This window comes from Thalassophryne amazonica, chromosome 5 (genome assembly GCF_902500255.1).
Source record: "Thalassophryne amazonica chromosome 5, fThaAma1.1, whole genome shotgun sequence".
NCBI classification, from domain to species: Eukaryota; Metazoa; Chordata; class Actinopteri; order Batrachoidiformes; family Batrachoididae; genus Thalassophryne; species Thalassophryne amazonica.
The window spans coordinates 11490931-11511127 of NC_047107.1; the positions used below are offsets into that span (position 1 = coordinate 11490931).

Genomic DNA, 20197 nt, shown 5'->3' on the forward strand with positions numbered 1-20197 from the left:
GTTTTGACCGTTGGGGTTTTACATAATTATTGTATGGCCTTGCCTTACAATATAAAGTGCCTTGGGGCAACTGTTTGTTGTGATTTGGCTCTATATAAAAAATTGATTGATTGATTGATTGATTTATAGTCCTCAGATTTTGTTGTCTTGGAGGGGACAAAGTTTTAAAAAGAAGTCACTTTTTGCAACAGAACACTGTTACAACAATGTTTCTGATTTTAACCATTTTAAATATCATTCAGGCATTTTGTAAAGTAACTGTACAAAGGAATATATTTGTTTGGTTTTCTTTGGTAGAGGCCTCCTCACAGAAGTTTCCTCAGAAGCCTTTCAGGGAACACAAAGCTTAATGAGTCAGGAGATATTTGTGTGCAACATGGATGTGCAGTTTGTTTTCCCAGAGTCTTTGTTACAGTAAATGCACATGATGCACACATCTGGGTTTCTGCAGACAAAAAAAGGTTCTTCCTGCGCTCTGAGTGATGACCACAGGAAGACAGCTTGCTGCCTCCTCATCAAGAGGTTCTGAAAATCATGTCCACAAAATGTCTCCACTCTGTCCATTCACACAGTGAATGGTTGGAGCTTCAGGAATCTGTGGATTAGCAGCACCTGCTTCACGCTGTAGCCCCAACCACCCCGATCTCATTTAATAGCGTGTGCTTTCAGCAAGCTTTCTCACGCTCACCATTTTTCACCATGTAAACAGAACCGGCCTGAAGGTCTTCTCCTGTGTTTCCTTGTGCAGATGATCCGGCTGACCAGCGAACCTGTCTTATCTGTGGCGATCGGGCCACCGGCTTGCACTATGGCATCATCTCCTGCGAGGGCTGCAAGGGCTTCTTCAAACGCAGCATCTGCAACAAGCGTGTGTACCGCTGCAGCCGTGACAAGAACTGCGAGATGTCACGCAAGCAGCGCAACCGGTGCCAGTACTGCCGCCTGCTCAAGTGTCTGCAAATGGGGATGAACCGCAAAGGTAACGTGCAGCCACGGCACCGTCCTCCTGTCTGAAACATACACCTAAATATGTGTGTGGCCAAGGTTTACTTCTCGCATAATACTGGATTCATGCTGCCCCCTGTTGACTGAACCTCATAAATGCACAGTGTGCTCCTTCAGCATCAGGCCTTCGTTTCATATGATTTACCTCCAGGTATTTTTATTGAGGCAAGCTGGTCTTGACATGCAAAGGAGATTTACTTAACTCCCAAATTTGAACAAGAACTCCTCAACACATCAACTCTGTCTGTGAGCCAACAAAAACCCAAATACCTTCAATTATAAATGGGGAGAAAAATGAGTGAGGAGACAGTTATCTCCACAGGGAAGTAAATTATGTGCCATAAAGGGCTGTGGAATTTGTTTGAGCCACTAGGTAGAGCTGTGATCCTAAAGTAACTTTGTGCCCCCCCCCCCCCCCCCCGTGTCTTTTAGCAATCAGAGAGGATGGCATGCCAGGAGGACGGAACAAAAGCATCGGGCCTGTTCAGGTAAACGCCGGCTCAGCCATCGTGTGCACGTCATGTTACCTGCAGAAAGGATTCCGAGCTCCAAGCAGAGCCAAGTGCTGCCATGATTATGATTTAGCTGTTGCAGTATACACACACATGCAGTGTGTAATTACTGTGAACCCCAGCCTTGTTGTTTGTCGAGTCATTGAAGAATATTCAGTACTAAATTCATTATTATTAGCAGCAAGTAATGAAAATTTGACATGAGGCTAAATACAGTGCATCCAGAAAGTATTCACAGCACTTTACTTTTTCCACATTTTGTTACATTGCAGCCTTATTCCAAAATGGATGAGATTCATTTTTTCTTCAAAATTCTGCAAACAGTACCCCATAATGACAATGTAAAAACTGTTTTTGTTTTGTTCTTTGAGATTTTTGCCAATTTATTAAAGGAAAAAAAAGAAATCACACATACATAAGTATTCCCATCTTTGTCATGAAGCTCTAAATTGAGCTCAGGTGCATCCTGTTTTCACTGATCATTATGGGATGTTTCTATAGCTTAATTGGAGTCCACCTGGGGTAAATTTAATTCACTGGACATGATGTGGAAAGGCACACACCTGTCTACATATAAGGTCCCACAGTTGACAATGCATGTTGGAGCAAAAACCAAGCATAAAGTCAAAAGAATTGTCTGTAGACCTCCAAAACAGGATTATCTCGAGGCACAAATGTGGAGAAAGGTACAGAAACATTTCTGCTGCTTTGAAGGTCCCAGTGAGCACAGTGGCCTCCATCATCCTTAAATGGAAGAAGTTCAGATCCATCAGGGCTCCTCCTAGAGCTGTCAGCCCGTCTAAACTGAGTGATCAGGGGAGAAGGACCTTAGTCAGGGAGGTGACCAAGAACCCAATGGTCACTCTGTCAGAGCTCCAGCATTCCTCTGTAGAGAAAGGAGAACCTTCCAGAAGGGCAACCATCTCTAGTGCCTGGTCTCATGAGACAAAGATTAAACTCTTTGGCGTGAATACCAGGTGTCATGTTTGGAAACCTGGCACCATCTCTACAGTGAAGCATTGTGGCCCAGCCAGAGCCCAGATCTGAATCTGCTTGAACATCTCTGGAGGGATCTGAAAATGGACCGACACTCTCCATCCAACCTGATGGAGCTTGAGAGGTGCTGCAAAGACAATTGGGCAAAACTGCCCAAAGATATGTGCACCAAGCTTGTGGCATCATATTCAAGAAGACTTCAGGCTGTAATTGCTGCTAAAGGTGCATCAAAGTATTGAGCAAAGGCTGTGAATATTTATGTCCATGTGATTTCTTAGCTTTATATTTTTAATAAATTTGCAAAAATCTAATGATGTTGTCATTATGGGGTGTTGTGAGTAGAATATTGGGGGAAAAATTAATTTACTCCATTTTGGAATAAGGCTGTAACATAACAAAATGTGGACAAAGTGAAGCCCTGTGAATACTTTCTGGATGTACCGTGAGCCACAGTGGGGGAAAGTTTTGTTGTCGTTTTATTCACATTCACTTCAGCAAGCCAAAAAAGTGGAATGGCTCCTTTCATTAAAAGCCTCTTTTATTCTAAGCTGCAGTGAAAGAAGGACCTTTCTCTCATTGATATGAATGGATGAACATATTGAATTGATGAAAATGAAAGTGAATTGACCTCAGCCGCGGATACACACATTGTGTTTACTGCCACGCTATTACCTTTCCAAATGGGTTTATTTTTTATTTTTCTTTCTTATTTTCTCACTGCACGGATTTGCAAAGATCCTCGTGTTTTAGATGAGTATCAGTCAGACAAACACACGTATCTGTTTCTTTCTTTCACTGAGTCGTTCATTGTGCGATTGCGTCCTTGCTCTGCAACGTTTAGTGAAAATTGCGCAGCACTTGTCAGTACTAATCATTTGGACTGAGACGCACACTGGCGTCGCGCACAATTGATGAATTGTGAGTTAACACCCCCTCGCCCCGGTGTGTGTGTGTGTGTGACACACAGATCACAGAGGAGGAGATAGAGCGGATCATGTCGGGCCAGGAGTTCAAAGAAGACGTCCCTGAGCACTCCTGGGGCAATTACGGCGACAGTGACCACAGCTCCCTCAGCAATGGCGCCTTGGAGGGCAACCAGCCGTCACCCGCCTCCACTCTGTCATCCAAGTGAGTCGTCGGTCTCATCCTTCTGAGCTATGCAGCACCACATTCACTGAATCATTGAGATAATGAGCCGGCCCTGACAGTCCAACACCTCATTCCCAGCTCACGCAGATGTTAGTTGAGGTATTCATCAGTGCAAGAATGTGCTGCTCCACAGGCGCACCGACGATGGCAAACACAAAGAGGTGTGCACGCTATCTGCAGCGCTTGTTGTGTAGACGAGCACATTGTCTGCCTGCACTCATCAAGGACAAATATTGTCTAGGTGATGGCGTTTATTTTAGTCTCCTTTGCCTGATGATTACGTTTATCTCTGCTGCCACACAGATAGCTGTTCGAAGGAATAGTTGTTTTATCAAGTTCAATCTGACCAGAAATGAACAACAACTAAAATGGCTGAGGCGAGAAGACGCTGGGATACGTCACCAGGTGGGAATCAGAGTTTTGTCTGTAAGTCTGTGTCAGTGGGTCTGCTCCTTCTCCAGCACGAGTCTCAACCTCAGTTTGTGCTTCATTCCTGCAGATCCTGAAGGATTCCTGTTCAACCTATGAGCATTCCACTGTCATGCCCTGTGATGAACGCCGTTTAATTTCTTTAAAATGTTGATTTTAACAACAGTTATCACACATCTAACACAGTTTTCTAAAAAAGAACAATGTGACATATCTACAACATATAACAGTCTAAAATCCAAACACAAGAGAAGGGAGGAGAGTTGGAGCGACCGTCAAATCAGTGGAATCGTACCAAGAACCATCGCACACCTCAAGACTCTAAGATGTGCATGTGTAGTTTTTTTGTGTGGCACAGATATTCACTTAAGTCAGAGTAGAAGTAAAGTTTTTAAAAAGGAACGTGAAAGCACTCTTTTTTTCTAAAAATTACTCTTTTACTTGTATGTACACGAGTTACTTGCAGCAATTTACTACCCATTGTTGATTGAACCGTAAAATAGTTCATGCAATAGAATTCAGTTTTGTTTTGTTTCATTTTATTAACTCATGCGTTCTTCTGCAAAAACATTAACATCTACTTAATCACTAGTATTTAGCTACTTAACTGGTATGTATGAATAAATAAATATCAATAAGTAAGTGTGACCCCCTTGTCCCAAACATTTCTGTTAAGGGCGTAGTTGAAATACAGTCAACACAGAGAGGAGTTTGGGGTTGAGACTCACACTGGAGAAGGAGCAGACCCACTGATGCAGAGTTAGAGATTGTAGACAAAACTCTGATTGCCACCTGCTGGCGTATCCCAGCGCACCGTCTCCTGCAGTTTGAAAGATTTTAACAGTGCAGAACAGTCACTTTGTTGTTGATGGTGTCAGTACACCAACCAACAAATCAAGTTTTCTTTTTTGTTTTTGATTGCTTTTTCAGTTTGAACATTTGCAGCTTGGTAAATTATTATGTTTTTCTTAATTGTTGTTGGAATAGGAATGTTTAGTCATTTGGAGAGATGTAAAATGAGCACTTTCAAAAGTGAAGAGTGCCTGGTATGTTAAGACACTACTGTGTATGTGTTCGCACACACACACACACACACACATAGATAGATATCTGTACAGAGAGTGTAAGCTGCTGACTTTTGACCTCTCTTGTGTGCTGTTCTAGTCGCTCTGTAGAAATGAACGGTTACACGGCAGCTCTCAGGGACCAGTACCTCAACACCTCCATGTCAACACACTATCAGCTCCTGCCTCACCTGTTCGGCTACACCGCCCAGTCGGGCCTGCTGGCCCCGCAGAGCCGCGGCCTCTTCCCACAGTCCCACCCACTGGTGCTGCAGCTGGTGGCTGCTGAGGACCTGGCACCCTTGACTACGCCCATGCTAATCGAAGAGGGGTGAGTCATTGCAAACTCGTAATGTCACATTCCGTATGTTCTGTTACATTCGTATGCAGTTTCATCATTCCTATTCACAATCACACACAAAAATGAGCATGCATGCAAAATTATAATGCTGTGTTCATGCAGAGATGTGCATGCATACAATGTATTTGTATTGCGCCAAATCACAAAACTCTTCACAATGGTAAATCCTGGCCTTACCAACCCACCCGCAATTATCTAATTGAAATGAAATGAATCGTTAATGAGTAAAATATTAACCAGTCTCTGAAATGTGAACTTTTTAAAACGTAATTTTTCCTCACACACTGATTAGCAGACTCTCATTAGGCTACACAGTTACAGGGTACATTTCAGCATCGTCAAAATGTGTGAAATGTGGATGTGTTCAGACTCTTGCTCTTCCACTCTAGAAACTGCCAAGAAATTAGTTTTCTGCCATTTCCCTCAAGCATGGGGACACCCTTGGATGACCTATTTTGTCATATGCATAACACACTGCATGCACATGAAAAAAATGTGTTTTTAAAACATTTGTGCAGATAATGTTAATAATAATATACTTTTGATGATGAATGTATTTTTAACAACTGAAACAGCCACTGGGCTTTGATCCATATCATTCAGCCAGTGTTGTACAACCTCAAATCAGAAAAAGGCGGGACAGCATGGAAACGTGTCTTTCGGTTGTCCCCATTTGTTCAGGGTTGCCACAGCAGATACAGTACAGGTCCACATTGGGATTTTATTCCAGATGCCCTTCCTGACATAACTCCAGTCTTACATGGTGAAACAAAGATGGACCCTATTCTTCCTCTGAGGTCCTCCATCCAAGTACTAACCAGGACCCACTCTGCTTAGCTTCTGAGATCTGACAGGATCAGGCACAGTCAGAGCAGAGTGGAAACACAGCGGGGAAATGGAAAAGAAAAAACAAACAAAAGCAGCAGTGATTCTTTAATTTACTTTAACTTCTGTTTTTGCCATCATCAATAGGCTGTGGCTTTCCTGACCCGGATGCCATTTTCATATGGATCCAGATATGATGGATTTCTATTTTAATGTGTAAATATACTTGGATGTGCAGTAGTCATATCTTAACTTTGCAGTAGTTACTTTAACACCCGCCCCCACTCAACCAATGATGTGAGCCAATCCAAATCACCCCACCCACAACATTATGCATTGATTAACAGCCCAAATCCAACCCAACCCACAGGTTTTTTTTTTTTTTGGGGGGGGGGGGGGGGGGGGGGGGGGTCTCCGTTGGTTTGTTCGGCATTGTGACATTGAGAAAATTTTCTCTAACTGGACCTGTTTATTTTATTATTTTTTGTTTTATTTAATTTCATTTATATAGCGCCAAATCACAACAAAGTTGCCCTTTGATGATTTGAGGAAGAACGCAGACCAGACTCAAAGGGTTGACCCTCTGCTTGGGCCATTTTACAGACACAGTTGACAAAATGAATATACAGGAAATTTTGGGAGTCCATGCTGGTGCACAAGATGGGAGACCTGCAGAAGAAGACAAGGAAGACACCCACTCCCATCTCTGGATGGAGGCGCACCTCAAACAGAGAGAGAGAAAAAAAAAAACAGAATTAGGCCACAGAAAGACAACAAATACAGCATAATTTGTCCGCATTAAGCAACAAAAAAAAAAAAAACAGAAGAAATACTAAGGAGATCACTGGCCACTATCCTTAAGCTTCACTAAAAGACCCAGACTTTAGATACAGCTGAGGCCACGGCCCGCTCTCTTTACTAATAAATTAATATAAAAGGGTAAAAAGCACAGTAACATACTATGTCAGTATGCTAGTCGTACAAAAGTGAAAATAAGTGTGTCTTGAGTCTGGACTTGACAGTCTCTACAGAATCTGACTGTTTTCGTGATGCAGGGAGATCATTCCACAAACCAGGTGTACGATGAGCGAAAGCTCTGTGACCCACATCTGAGTGACACAAAGTAGTCCTGCACCCTGAGAACACAGAGCCCAGGCTGGTACATAAGGTTTAATTAGGTCAGCTAAGTATGGAGGTGCCAGTCCATGAACAGTTTTATAGGTTAGTAGCACAACCTTAAAATCTGATCTCACAGGGACAGGAAGCCAATGAAGAGATACCAAAATGGGTGTAATGTGGTCAAACTTTCTGCTTCCTGTCAAAAGGCTGGCAGCAGCATTTTGAACCAATTGCAGACCCCTATTGCTGGACTATGGTAAACCAGAAAATAGAACATTGCAGTAGTCCAATCCAGAAGAGACAAATGCATGAATCAGGGTCTCAGCATCAGCCATAGACAAGATGGGACGAATCTTTGCTATATTTCACAGGTGGAAGAAAGCAATCCTCGTAATATCTCTAATGTGGAGGTCAAAGGACAACGTAGGATCAAAAATTACCCCAAGGTTCCTCACTTTGTCAGTGTGATGTATGACACACGAGCCTAGGCTAAGCGTTAGCTGGTCAAATTGATGCCGATGTCTCACTGGACCAAGAACCATCATTTCAGTCTTATCAGAGATTAACAGTAGGAAATTGCTAGACATCCAGCTTTTCACTGATGCAAGGCAAATTGCTAGACATCCAGCTTTTCACTGATGCAAGGCAATCTTCTAAGGATTTTATGTGTGAGATTACCAGCAGTTATACCAGATTACCAGCATGTATAACTCAGTATCATCAGCATAGCAATGAAAAGTAAATCCCAATATGTGCCCAAGAGGTGCTGTATAAAGGGAGAAAAGCAGGGGGCATAAGACGGACCCCTGTGGAACCCCAAATTTCATGTCACTAAGGTTAGAGGTAGCTGATATAACCACAAAGGCAAGGGATTACTTTTGGAAACATTTGTCAAGCACAACAGTATAGATTTACATTCAGAAATGCCACTTAAATGAAAAAATGAACCCTTAAGCTGACCTTGTCCAGAAGCGGCGTCTGTTTCTCTGGGCTCAGAGTTATCTGTATTGGATCATCACACAGTGAAAATGTGCTTTGTTGTTAGACAAATCAATATTCCAGATGTTTTTTGTTTTTTTTTTGAGGTGGAGATAAATTGGCATGTACTCCAGACTAAAGACAACAAGGCCACCTAGACCAGGCCTCTCCAACCCAGGGCGTCTGCCTGGCATGTTTTACAACTCTCTCTCCTCCACTCACAGCTAATTAAGTCAGTCAGGTGTGCTCAGCCAATCAAGAGCTGGGGAACACCACTGTTAATTGAGCAGGAATGACTAGAAAATATGCAGGACAGGCAGGGTTGGAGAGACCTGATCTAAGCTGTTGTCAAAAACAATTCAATTCATTCATTCATTCATTCAGTCCAAAAGCCAGATTCTGTCATGGTATGGGGTTGTGTCAGTGTCCTTGCAGAAGTAAGTTATACCTCTGTGATGGCAGCATTGTTGCAGAAAAGAACTTTGACACAGCACTGCACCCAGTGAGTCAAAACATCACACATTCTTAAGAAATGTTGGTTTCTCAGAATGCAAAAGCTGGAGAACCACACACTACTTTTCTGGGTTGAGCTCAAAACTTCTCAGTGGCTCTTCATATGCTGCCTTCAAGGCTGTCTTGTCCAGGGACGTCCATGCATTTTTCAACAAAACCACATTGTGCACACATTACAAAGACATAGCTGTGGAAGACGGATATGGAGAATGTCCTGGCCGCCATGCAGTTTCATCGCTTGGATTATCAATGCGAAAATGAGGATGAATGGTAAGGCACTGCATCACATTGATGAGGCGCTGCACTGCCTTAGGTTAACGCACTGCGTTACTTTGATAAGGTGCTATGATGCGGTGATGAAGCGCTGCATTATGCTGATGAGGCGCAGTATTACATTTTGGCACTACATTATGGCCCAGTCACACGGCACTTAACGAAGGGCAACGAAGCCCAAATGAAACAAGAAATCTTGACTTTCGTTGACATCATTTAACGTTCACGCAGCTTTGTTCCTGCAGCTGGCGCTTCAGGATTTTTAAACTGTTGAAAAATTTGAACAAATGCCACCGAAAACCTCAATTCATCCGTATTTCGTTTTGCTGTCGTTCTTGACTGTTTTTTATCGTTCTTGTAACGTTTGCATTTAGTTTGACTTTGTTTGACCAGCTGAATGTTTTCACACAGTGCAGAAGCTGTTTCTGAGCACTGCTGCTGCTGCTGCTGTGTTCATGTACCATCGGAAATTACAGAGCAAACTCAGCCTGTTTGCTTGGATGTTTTTTTTTTTCTGGGTGGGAGGTCAGCTTCACTGGGCTCAGGCACCTTTATATAGGACAAAATTAATCTTTTGTGTGGATACAATTAATTATTTTGCCACAAGCAACTACTTAATTTGAAACAACAAAAAAGTTGTGTAATTTCCGACGGTACTTGAACGCAGTGGCAGCAACTCCTGTGTGCACTTATTATTTTATATTAATTATAACAATATGAGTGTAGGAATGACAATCCAGCCCTTCTGTACATGTGGCAACAGGTAGATGATTCAGATTATATAAAGAGCTGTTTTGGAAGGCAGAATTCACATTGTGGATCAGCTGCAGCTGGTGGAAATAACCACATATGTGAGTCAATGCGCGTTCACACGGACTGATCAGTTTACTGATCTGATATATTCAATCATCTTTACACTTATATTTATTCCCCCTTTTGACAGTTTTCTGTTATAAATCAATATATATGGCTTAGTAACGTAATACAGTGATACAGCAGCCACACGGCACACCAGCTTTTTTTTTTTTAATTGGAGCAATAGCATGCAGCGTGTCGTCAGACAGTGAGGATTCTGATGTTGAGGAGATGATCCCTCTTTTGTTTTGGACAAGGAACCAGAGCAGGTGGGTCCACCGACGCGCACACAGATCTCCACAGCTTCTGTTTGCCGTTTCCTGGAGAAACGGCAAACAGAACTCCAGGACTCAGGCGCTATGAGCGCCGTCTCAGCACCGAGTCCTGGAACTGCTGCAGCAGTGGAGATCAATGTTAGCTTCAGTTTTGTTTTGTTCCTCTTTCGTCTATTTTGCGCTCTTGGTTCACAGGCTGTTCGGTGATAAAGCTTGTTCATCCACCTTTTCTCAATGAATTGTGACTTTTTTACTTTTTTCCCTTCGTTCAGGAATCGTCGCATGATGTGTGACTGGGCTATTACATTGATGAGGCACTACATTATGTTGATAAGGTGCTGTATTGCATTAAGGCACTTTGTTACGTTACAGTGCTGTGTTGCATTGATGAGGCACTGTGTTGCATTGAGGCGCTGCATTGCTTTGATGAGGTGCTGCATTATGTTAAGGCACTTCATTACGTTAAGGCCCTGCGTTACATTGATGAAGTGTTCTGTTACGTTAGATGAGGCGCTGTTATGTTAATGAGGTGCTGCGTTACGTTGAGGTGTTGTGTTACACTGATGAGGTGTTCTGTTACGATGAGGTGGCGTGTTATGTTGATGAGGCGCTGTTTTATGTAGAGGGCTTGTTACGTTGGTGAGGTGTTCTGTTACTTTGAGGAGGCGCTGTGTTACGTTGATGAGGCGCTGTGTTATGTTGAGGTGTTGTGTTTCACTGATGAGGTGTTCTGTTACGTTGATGAGGCGCTGTTTTATGTAGAGGGGTTGTTGCGTTGATGAGGTGTTCTGTTACGTTGAGGCGAGGTGCTATGTTATGCTGCGTTTACACATAACGACGACGTCATGAATGCCACGAAGTACACATTCTTGGCCGCTGATCACAAATGTGATGATTCGGGGCAGAGGCGTCAAGTGTCCTCAGGAACTGCTGCAACCTGTTACCACACGTTACGATTAATGGCACATGTTGCTGGAGAATTATCAGGAACCATTACGCACGGTCAAGAATAGTGTTCCGTGTTGTTGAAAAAAAATGAGGTGGGCTTCATAGATAATTGGCAAAGCTTCTGGGGAAAACCTGGTCTTGTTAGGAGAGGCGGCATCCATCCCACTTTGGATGGAGCAGCTCTCATTTCTAGAAATCTGGCCAATTTTCTTAAATCCTCCAAACCGTGACTATCCAGGGTTGGGACCAGGAAGCAGCGTTGTAGTCTTACACACCTCTCTGCAGCTTCTCTCCCCCTGCCATCCCCTCATTACCCCATCCCCGTAGAGACGGTGCCTGCTCCCAGACTACCAATAACCAGTAAAAATCTATTTAAGCATAAAAATTCAAAAAGAAAAAATAATATAGCACCTTCAACTGCACCACAGACTAAAACAGTTAAATGTGGTCTATTAAACATTAGGTCTCTCTCTTCTAAGTCCCTGTTGGTAAATGATATAATAATTGATCAACATATTGATTTATTCTGCCTTACAGAAACCTGGTTACAGCAGGATGAATATGTTAGTTTAAATGAGTCAACACCCCCGAGTCACACTAACTGTCAGAATGCTCGTAGCACGGGCCGGGGCGGAGGATTAGCAGCAATCTTCCATTCCAGCTTGTTACTTAATCAAAAACCCAGACAGAGCTTTAATTCATTTGAAAGCTTGACTCTTAGTCTTGTCCATCCAAATTGGAAGTCCCAAAAACCAGTTTTATTTGTTATTATCTATCGTCCACCTGGTCGTTACTGTGAGTTTCTCTGTGAATTTTCAGACCTTTTGTCTGACTTAGTGCTTAGCTCAGATAAGATAATTATAGTGGGCGATTTTAACACAACACTGCATTTAATCTATTATTAGACTCTATTGGCTTTGCTCAAAAAGTAAATGAGTCCACCCACCACTTTAATCATATCTTAGATCTTGTTCTGACTTATGGTATGGAAATAGAAGACTTAACAGTATTCCCTGAAAACTCCCTTCTGTCTGATCATTTCTTAATAACATTTACATTTACTCTGATGGACTACCCAGCAGTGGGGAATAAGTTTCATTACACTAGAAGTCTTTCAGAAAGCGCTGTAACTAGGTTCAAGGATATGATTCCTTCTTTATGTTCTCTAATGCCATATACCAACACAGTGCAGAGTAGCTACCTAAACTCTGTAAGTGAGATAGAGTATCTCGTCAATAGTTTTACATCCTCATTGAAGACAACTTTGGATGCTGTAGCTCCTCTAAAAAAGAGAGCTTTAAATCAGAAGTGCCTGACTCCGTGGTATAACTCACAAACTCATAGCTTAAAGCAGATAACCCGTAAGTTGGAGAGGAAATGGCGTCTCACTAATTTAGAAGATCTTCACTTAGCCTGGAAAAAGAGTCTGTTGCTCTATAAAAAAGCCCTCCGTAAAGCTAGGACATCTTTCTACTCATCACTAATTGAAGAAAATAAGAACAACCCCAGGTTTCTTTTCAGCACTGTAGCCAGGCTGACAAAGAGTCAGAGCTCTATTGAGCTGAGTATTCCATTAACTTTAACTAGTAATGACTTCATGACTTTCTTTGCTAACAAAATTTTAACTATTAGAGAAAAAATTACTCATAACCATCCCAAAGACGTATCGTTATCTTTGGCTGCTTTCAGTGATGCCGGTATTTGGTTAGACTCTTTCTCTCCGATTGTTCTGTCTGAGTTATTTGGATGACATGGATGACCTCTAATTTCCTGCTTTTAAACTCAGATAAAACTGAAGTTATTGTACTTGGCCCCACAAATCTTAGAAACATGGTGTCTAACCAGATCCTTACTGTGGATGGCATTACCCTGACCTCTAGTAATACTGTGAGAAATCTTGGTGTCATTTTTGATCAGGATATGTCATTCAAAGCGCATATTAAACAAATATGTAGGACTGCTTTTTTGCATTTACGCATTATCTCTAAAATCAGAAAGGTCTTGTCTCAGAGTGATGCTGAAAAACTAATTCATGCATTTATTTCCTCTAGGCTGGACTATTGTAATTCATTATTATCAGGTTGTCCTAAAAGTTCCCTAAAAAGCCTTCAGTTAATTCAAAATGCTGCAGCTAGAGTACTGACGGGGACTAGAAGGAGAGAGCATATCTCACCCATATTGGCCTCTCTTCATTGGCTTCCTGTTAATTCTAGAATAGAATTTAAAATTCTTCTTCTTACTTATAAGGTTTTGAATAATCAGGTCCCATCTTATCTTAGGGACCTCGTAGTACCATATCACCCCAATAGAGCGCTTCGCTCTCAGACTGCAGGCTTACTTGTAGTTCCTAGGGTTTGTAAGAGTAGAATGGGAGGCAGAGCCTTCAGCTTTCAGGCTCCTCTCCTGTGGAACCAGCTCCCAATTCAGATCAGGGAGACAGACACCCTCTCTACTTTTAAGATTAGGCTTAAAACTTTCCTTTTTGCTAAAGCTTATAGTTAGGGCTGGATCAGGTGACCCTGAACCACCCCTTAGTTATGCTGCTATAGACATAGACTGCTGGGGGGTTCCCATGATGCACTGTTTCTTTCTCTTTTTGCTCTGTATGCACCACTCTGCATTTAATCATTAGTGATCGATCTCTGCTCCCCTCCACAGCATGTCTTTTTCCTGGTTCTCTCCCTCAGCCCCAACCAGTCCCAGCAGAAGACTGCCCCTCCCTGAGCCTGGTTCTGCTGGAGGTTTCTTCCTGTTAAAAGGGAGTTTTTCCTTCCCACTGTAGCCAAGTGCTTGCTCACAGGGGGTCGTTTTGACCGTTGGGGTTTTACATCATTATTGTATGGCCTTGCCTTACAATATAAAGCGCCTTGGGGCAATTGTTTGTTGTGATTTGGCGCTATATAAAAAAATTGATTGAATTGAATTGAATTGTTGCGCGCTATTGCGCGTAACAGCACATCGTTAAGTTCTGTCACGCTGTGAATGAGGTGAATTGTCTACACACACACGCACACCCATATTCATCCAACCGAATTCAGATCGCTCCACTTTTTCAGAAGAACTTTGTGACTGCATGCGTAGTTGGGCTCTGTGCCATGGAGTGGCGCAGAGAGGAGGAGGAGGACAGAGCCAGATGTGTGGCTTCATGCGGCTGTCGTCTTTCCCATTTTCCCAAACATCAGGCCCATGCAGCAGGTGGAACACCTGCAGGAGCGCGCTGAAGAGCACTGAAATTAGACTTTTAGCCGACTTGGTGTCAGCAATCAAACTAAATGCGCTGCAGCAGGGTTTAATTGTGCGCACGCTTCTTCCTCCGCCAGACTGGAGGAGGTGCAGAGATGTCTGGCTGCACGAGTCTCCTCTTGCTCCTCTGGTTCAGACTCGTTCTCCCGCTCATCGGTTACAACAGCAGGTGGATCACCTGCAGGAGCATCCTGAGGAGCTTCAGCAGGAACTGTGGAACGACATTTGGAGCCGAGTTTGTGTGCACGTGACAGAAAACTGATTCGTCGTGGCGCGCAGTGAAATGTGACGCCGCGTTAAAAGTCGTGTCAAAACTTGACAGTTTCCGTGTCACTTCGTAATAACGCGTGACAGTTTGGGCTCCAAGAACCATCACAGGAACCACTAAGAATGTTGTCACATTCTATTAAGGATCACTACTCATCAAGACGGATCAACACACTCAGTTGTGACCTCCACGACATGAGACGAAATGTGTGACATTCGTGGAAGATTTTTTGACAGGCAAAAACATGCTCCACGATTATCAAGAATATCACACACCAACACGCACTATTAAGAAACCTATTCAGATGCGTTAAGTCACATTAAGAATGTCAGGAATCAATCAATCAATCACGAACGTGGAATCAGGAATGTGTCACGAATGACAGAAAAATGACATTCGTAACGCGTCTTTGCTGTGTTACGTTAATGAGGCGCTGTGTTACGTGGAGGCGCTGTGTTACATTGAGGAGGCGCTATGTTACGCTGATGATATGCTGTGTTACGTTAATGAGGCGCTGTGTTATGTTGAGGTGCTGTGTTACGATAAGCCACTGTGTTATGTTGATAAGGCACTGCTTTAGGTTGATAAGGCGCTGAATTTCATTGATGAGGCACTATGTTGTTGTGTCGTCAGGGTTTTCAGTTGTGATCTTTGCTCGTTACAATTTCCAGGCTGCTTTATGAAATCCGATGTTAACTTTTAGTGGACAATAAGATCGGTCGAAAAAAAAACCTGTATATTATTACCCATTTAATAATTGTAATTGATCAAGATGTGGACTATCTTCATTTTCAAATTTCCTCCTTGTGATAAACATTGTATCAGGCCCTCCTATATACCATTTAATTTTTCCAGCAATTTAAGTGAAGTTTTATGATGTCATGCGTGTACTTAAATATTTTGTTCAAGTATTGCCTCGTTTTTCCCCCCACATGTTTTCATTTGTCTTTTTTATTTTCCAGGTACAAAGTCACACAGGTGGAGCTGTTTGCTCTGCTGTGTCGCCTGGCAGATGAGCTTCTTTTCCGCCAGATCTCCTGGATTAAAAAGCTGCCGTTCTTCTGTGAGCTCTCCATTGAGGACTACACTTGCCTGCTCAGCTCCACCTGGCAGGAGCTCATCCTGCTCTCCTGCCTCACCATCTACAGTGTGCAAATCTTTGGAGACCTGGCTGATGTCACTGCAAAGTACACGCCATCTGATGACGAGCTGCAAGGGTGAGTAGCAACAAGAAAACAGGTTCACAAAGTTACACCTGTCCTTTTGACTCCTTTGACCAGCCCTGCCACACACACACACACACACACACACACACACACACACATGCACCCACGCACACACACACACACACACACACACACACGATAAAAGTGAATTTAAAAGATTAAAAAGGATAGTAACATACTATGCCAGTATGCTAGCCATACGAAAGGGAAAATAAGTGCGTCTTAAATCTGGACTTGATAGTCTGTACAGAATCTGACTGTTTTATTGATGCAGGGAGATCATTCCACAGAACAGGGGCACGATAACAGAATTTTTGTGGAATTACATTTTCTAAAAGCAGACTGCAGTGGCTCAAAGAGATTATTCTCAGTAAGATAGTCCATGAGCTGCCGTGACACCACTTTTTCCAGAATTTTAGAGCAAAATGATAGCTTTGATATCGGCTGATGGTTTAGTCACTGCAGATTTGAAAAATTTCGGAACAGATCCAGAAGTTAAAGAAAGATTAAATATTTTCACCACAGTCGGCCCAAGAGTGGGCCACAGGACCTTAAACAGTTTTGTTGGTATAGGATCAAATAAACAGGTTGTGCTTTTTGTTGACATTACGAGTTTCGTCAGCATGACTAGAGAGATACTCTCAAATTCTGTAAGTCTGGGTAATACCTCAGTAATGGCGCCCACCTCAATAGTAGGGTGTAGTGGCTGGGTAAAGGCATGCTGGGATATGTTTAACCTAATGTCTTCTATTTTCTTCTTAAAGTAATCCAAGAAATCTTGTGCTGTAATGAATGAATAAGTGTTGCCACTGTGTCAAACAAGAACTTTGAGTTATGCTTGTTTTTGTTGATCAGAGCAGAGTAATAGGTCACTAGTGCCAATAATGCATGCTTATAGGCTAAGACAGCATCACACCACGCAAGGTGGAATGCTTCTAATTTTAAACTACGCTATTTCTGTTCTAGACCTCTAGCCTTATGCTTGAGGTCACGCAAGTAATCATTGAACCAAGGTGACTGTGTTTTGGGGGGCGTGGTTTTAATAAAGGTAGCACAGTCATGTCGAGTATAGTTTTGAGCACTGAGTTCAAACTATCCACAAGACTGTCGACTAATTGGACATTTTCCAGACGTGAAGCTAAGATATCAGGCAGTCTAACTTCCAGTTCAGTCGTAGTTGAGGAATTTATGTATTGCTGCAGTGATGTAGTGATGCAGGTTGTTGTTCCACTGAACATGGCAGCGAAACTGTGAACCTAGTAAGTGAGTGATCAGAGACCACCAATGCAAGAGGCATGATGCCAATATTTGTGACAGCAATACCACGTGTGAGAACCAAATCCAGGGTATTTCCACGAATATGCATCGAGTCCTGAATGCATTGCTGAAATCCTATTACATGCATAATGTCCATAAATGATTTGCAGAGGGGATCAGAAGGCTTATTTATATGAATGTTGAAGTCACCAATATTCAGAATGTTATCTGCACTAGTTGACAAGTTAGAGATGAACGCATCAAATTCATCTAAGAATTCAGAGTATGGGCCAGGGGGCCTATATACAGCGACAAAATAATACGGCTTATTTTTATTCTTCTGACCTTGGAAATACATAGCATCGTGGGCAGAGTGGAGAATCAGATGTTCAAAGGAGTTATATTTGTGACCCCCAACAGCTACAACCCCTGGCAAAAATTATGGAATCACCGGCCTCTGAGGATGTTCATTCAGTTGTTTAATTTTGTAGAAAAAAAAGCAGATCACAGACATGACACAAAACTAAAGTCATTTCAAATGGCAACTTTCTGGCACTGAAACACTATAAGAAATCAGGAAAAAAAATTGTGGCAGTCAGTAACGGTTACTTTTTTAGACCAAGCAGAGGGAAAAAAATATGGAATCACTCAATTCTGAGGAAAAAATTATGGAATCATGAAAAACAAAAGAACGCTCCAACACATCACTAGTATTTTGTTGCACCACCTCTGGCTTTTATAACAGCTTGCAGTCTCTGAGGCATAGACTTAATGAGTGACAAACAGTACCCTTCATCAGTCTGGCTCCAACTTTTTCTGATTGCTGTTGCCAGATCAGCTTTGCAGGTTGGAGCCTTGTCATGGACCATTTTCTTCAACTTAAAGATTTTCAATTGGATTAAGATCCAGACTATTTGCAGGCCATGGCATTGACCCTATGTGTCTTTTTGCAAGGAATGTTTTCACAGTTTTTGCTCTATGGCAAGATGCATTATCATCTTGAAAAATGATTTCATCATCCCCAGCATCCTTTCAATTGATGGGATAAGAAAAGTGTCCAAAATATCAACGTGAACTTGTGCATTTATTGATGATGTAATGACAGCCATCTCCCCAGTGCCTTTACCTGACATGCAGCCCCATATCATCAATGACTGTGGAAATTTACATGTTCTCTTCAAGCAGTCATCTTTATAAATCTCATTGGAACGGCACCAAACAAAAGTTCCAGCATCATCACCTTGCCCAATGCAGATTCGAGATTCATCACTGAATATGACTTTCATCCAGTCATCCACAGTCCACGATTGCTTTTCCTTAGCCCATTTTAACCTTGTTTTTTTCTGTTTAGGTGTTAATGATGGCTTTTGTTTAGCTTTTCTGTATGTAAATCCCATTTCCTTTAGGCGGTTTCTTACAGTTTGGTCACAGACGTTGACTCCAGTTTCCTCCCATTCGTTCCTCATTTGTTTTGTTGTGCATTTTTGATTTTTGAGACATATTTCTTTAAATTTCCTGTCTTGATGCTTTGATGTCTTCCTTGGTCTACCAGTATGTTTGCCTATAACAACCTTCCCATGTTGTTTGTATTTGGTCCAGAGTTTAGACACAGCGGACTGTGAACAACCAACATCTTTTGCAACATTGCGTGATGATTTACCCTCTTTTAAGTGTTTGATAATCCTCTCCTTTGTTTCAATTGACATCTCTCGTGTTGGAGCCATGATTCATGTCACTCCAATTGGTGCAACAGCTCTCCAAGGTGTGATCACTCCTTTTTAGATGCAGACTAACGAGCAGATCTGATTTGATGCAGGTGTTAGTTTTGGGGATGAAAATTTACAGGGTGATTCCATAATTTTTTCCTTAGAATTGAGTGATTCCATATTTTTTTCCCTCTGCTTGGTCTAAAAAAGTAACCGTTACTGACTACCACAATTTTTTTTCCTGATTTCTTATAGTGTTTCTTAAAGCTAGAAAGTTGCCATTTGAAATGACTTTAGTTTTGTGTCATGTCTGTGATCTGCTTTTTTTCTACAAAATTAAACAACTGAATGAACATCCTTCAAGGCCGGTGATTCCATAATTATTGCCAGGGGTTGTAATGAGCTAAACCTAGATTTATAAATAAGAGCAACACCCCCGCCTTCCTTCGCATCACGAGGGAGGTGACTAAATGTGTATGCCGGTGGGAAGGCCTCATTTCAGGGGAGGACAGCTGTAGGTTTAAGCCAGGTTTCACATAACCCAATCATATCTAAATGATGATCCATAATTAGATCCAAGGGAGAAAACCGGTTCACAGTTTGCATTTCCGAGTGTGATTGGGTTACCACAACCGGGCACCAAGCCCTACATGACTTCCTCCGCCTAACCACAGTCCGAAATCCATCCTCCACAGCTGGCGTTTCTAGGCTGATTCTAATGGGCACGCTACCTGGCCCAACACTAACCTCGTCTGGAGTGCCCGTAACATCTGTCTTCATTAAGCCTAGAAGCTGTTCTAGCTTACAGACACGGCTCTCTAAAAGAGTCACCCTAGCTGCCAGCATGATGCAGGATTTATGTAAAGTGTTAAGCAGTGTACTTTGTGCACCAGAAAATTCAAGAGTATAGCCAAGCAAGTTGGAGCTAACCACTAACGAATATGCTAACCACTCCTCAGGTTCACACAGCAGTAAATTAATGAGCTAAAATTCACTGAGATACACTGAAAAAGTAACAGAAGTATTAGAGTGGTAGAAATGGTCATAAAAGGAGGGAGGGAGGAAGAGGAAAAAAAAACTCCTAAGCGTAAACCACTGAGCTAAAATTCACAGCAGTTACACTGAAAAACTAACAGAAGTATTAAAGAAACGGGGGAGGGGGGAAGTCGACCTTGCTAACGCAAGCTAACCGCTA

The 20197-nt window shown here is 42.3% G+C and overlaps 1 protein-coding gene across 1 annotated transcript in view; it reads left to right on the forward strand.

Moving 5' to 3' along the window:
• The window catches only part of LOC117510106 (nuclear receptor subfamily 6 group A member 1-A-like), a 134000-nt gene that overhangs the window by 101147 nt on the left and 12656 nt on the right, over nucleotides 1-20197 (forward strand). Inside the window, exons 2-6 of the mRNA XM_034169721.1 lie at nucleotides 749-979; nucleotides 1438-1493; nucleotides 3481-3641; nucleotides 5256-5486; nucleotides 15776-16030. Coding sequence (XP_034025612.1) covers nucleotides 749-979; nucleotides 1438-1493; nucleotides 3481-3641; nucleotides 5256-5486; nucleotides 15776-16030 — 934 coding nt within the window. The remainder of the gene's footprint in view (nucleotides 1-748; nucleotides 980-1437; nucleotides 1494-3480; nucleotides 3642-5255; nucleotides 5487-15775; nucleotides 16031-20197) is intronic.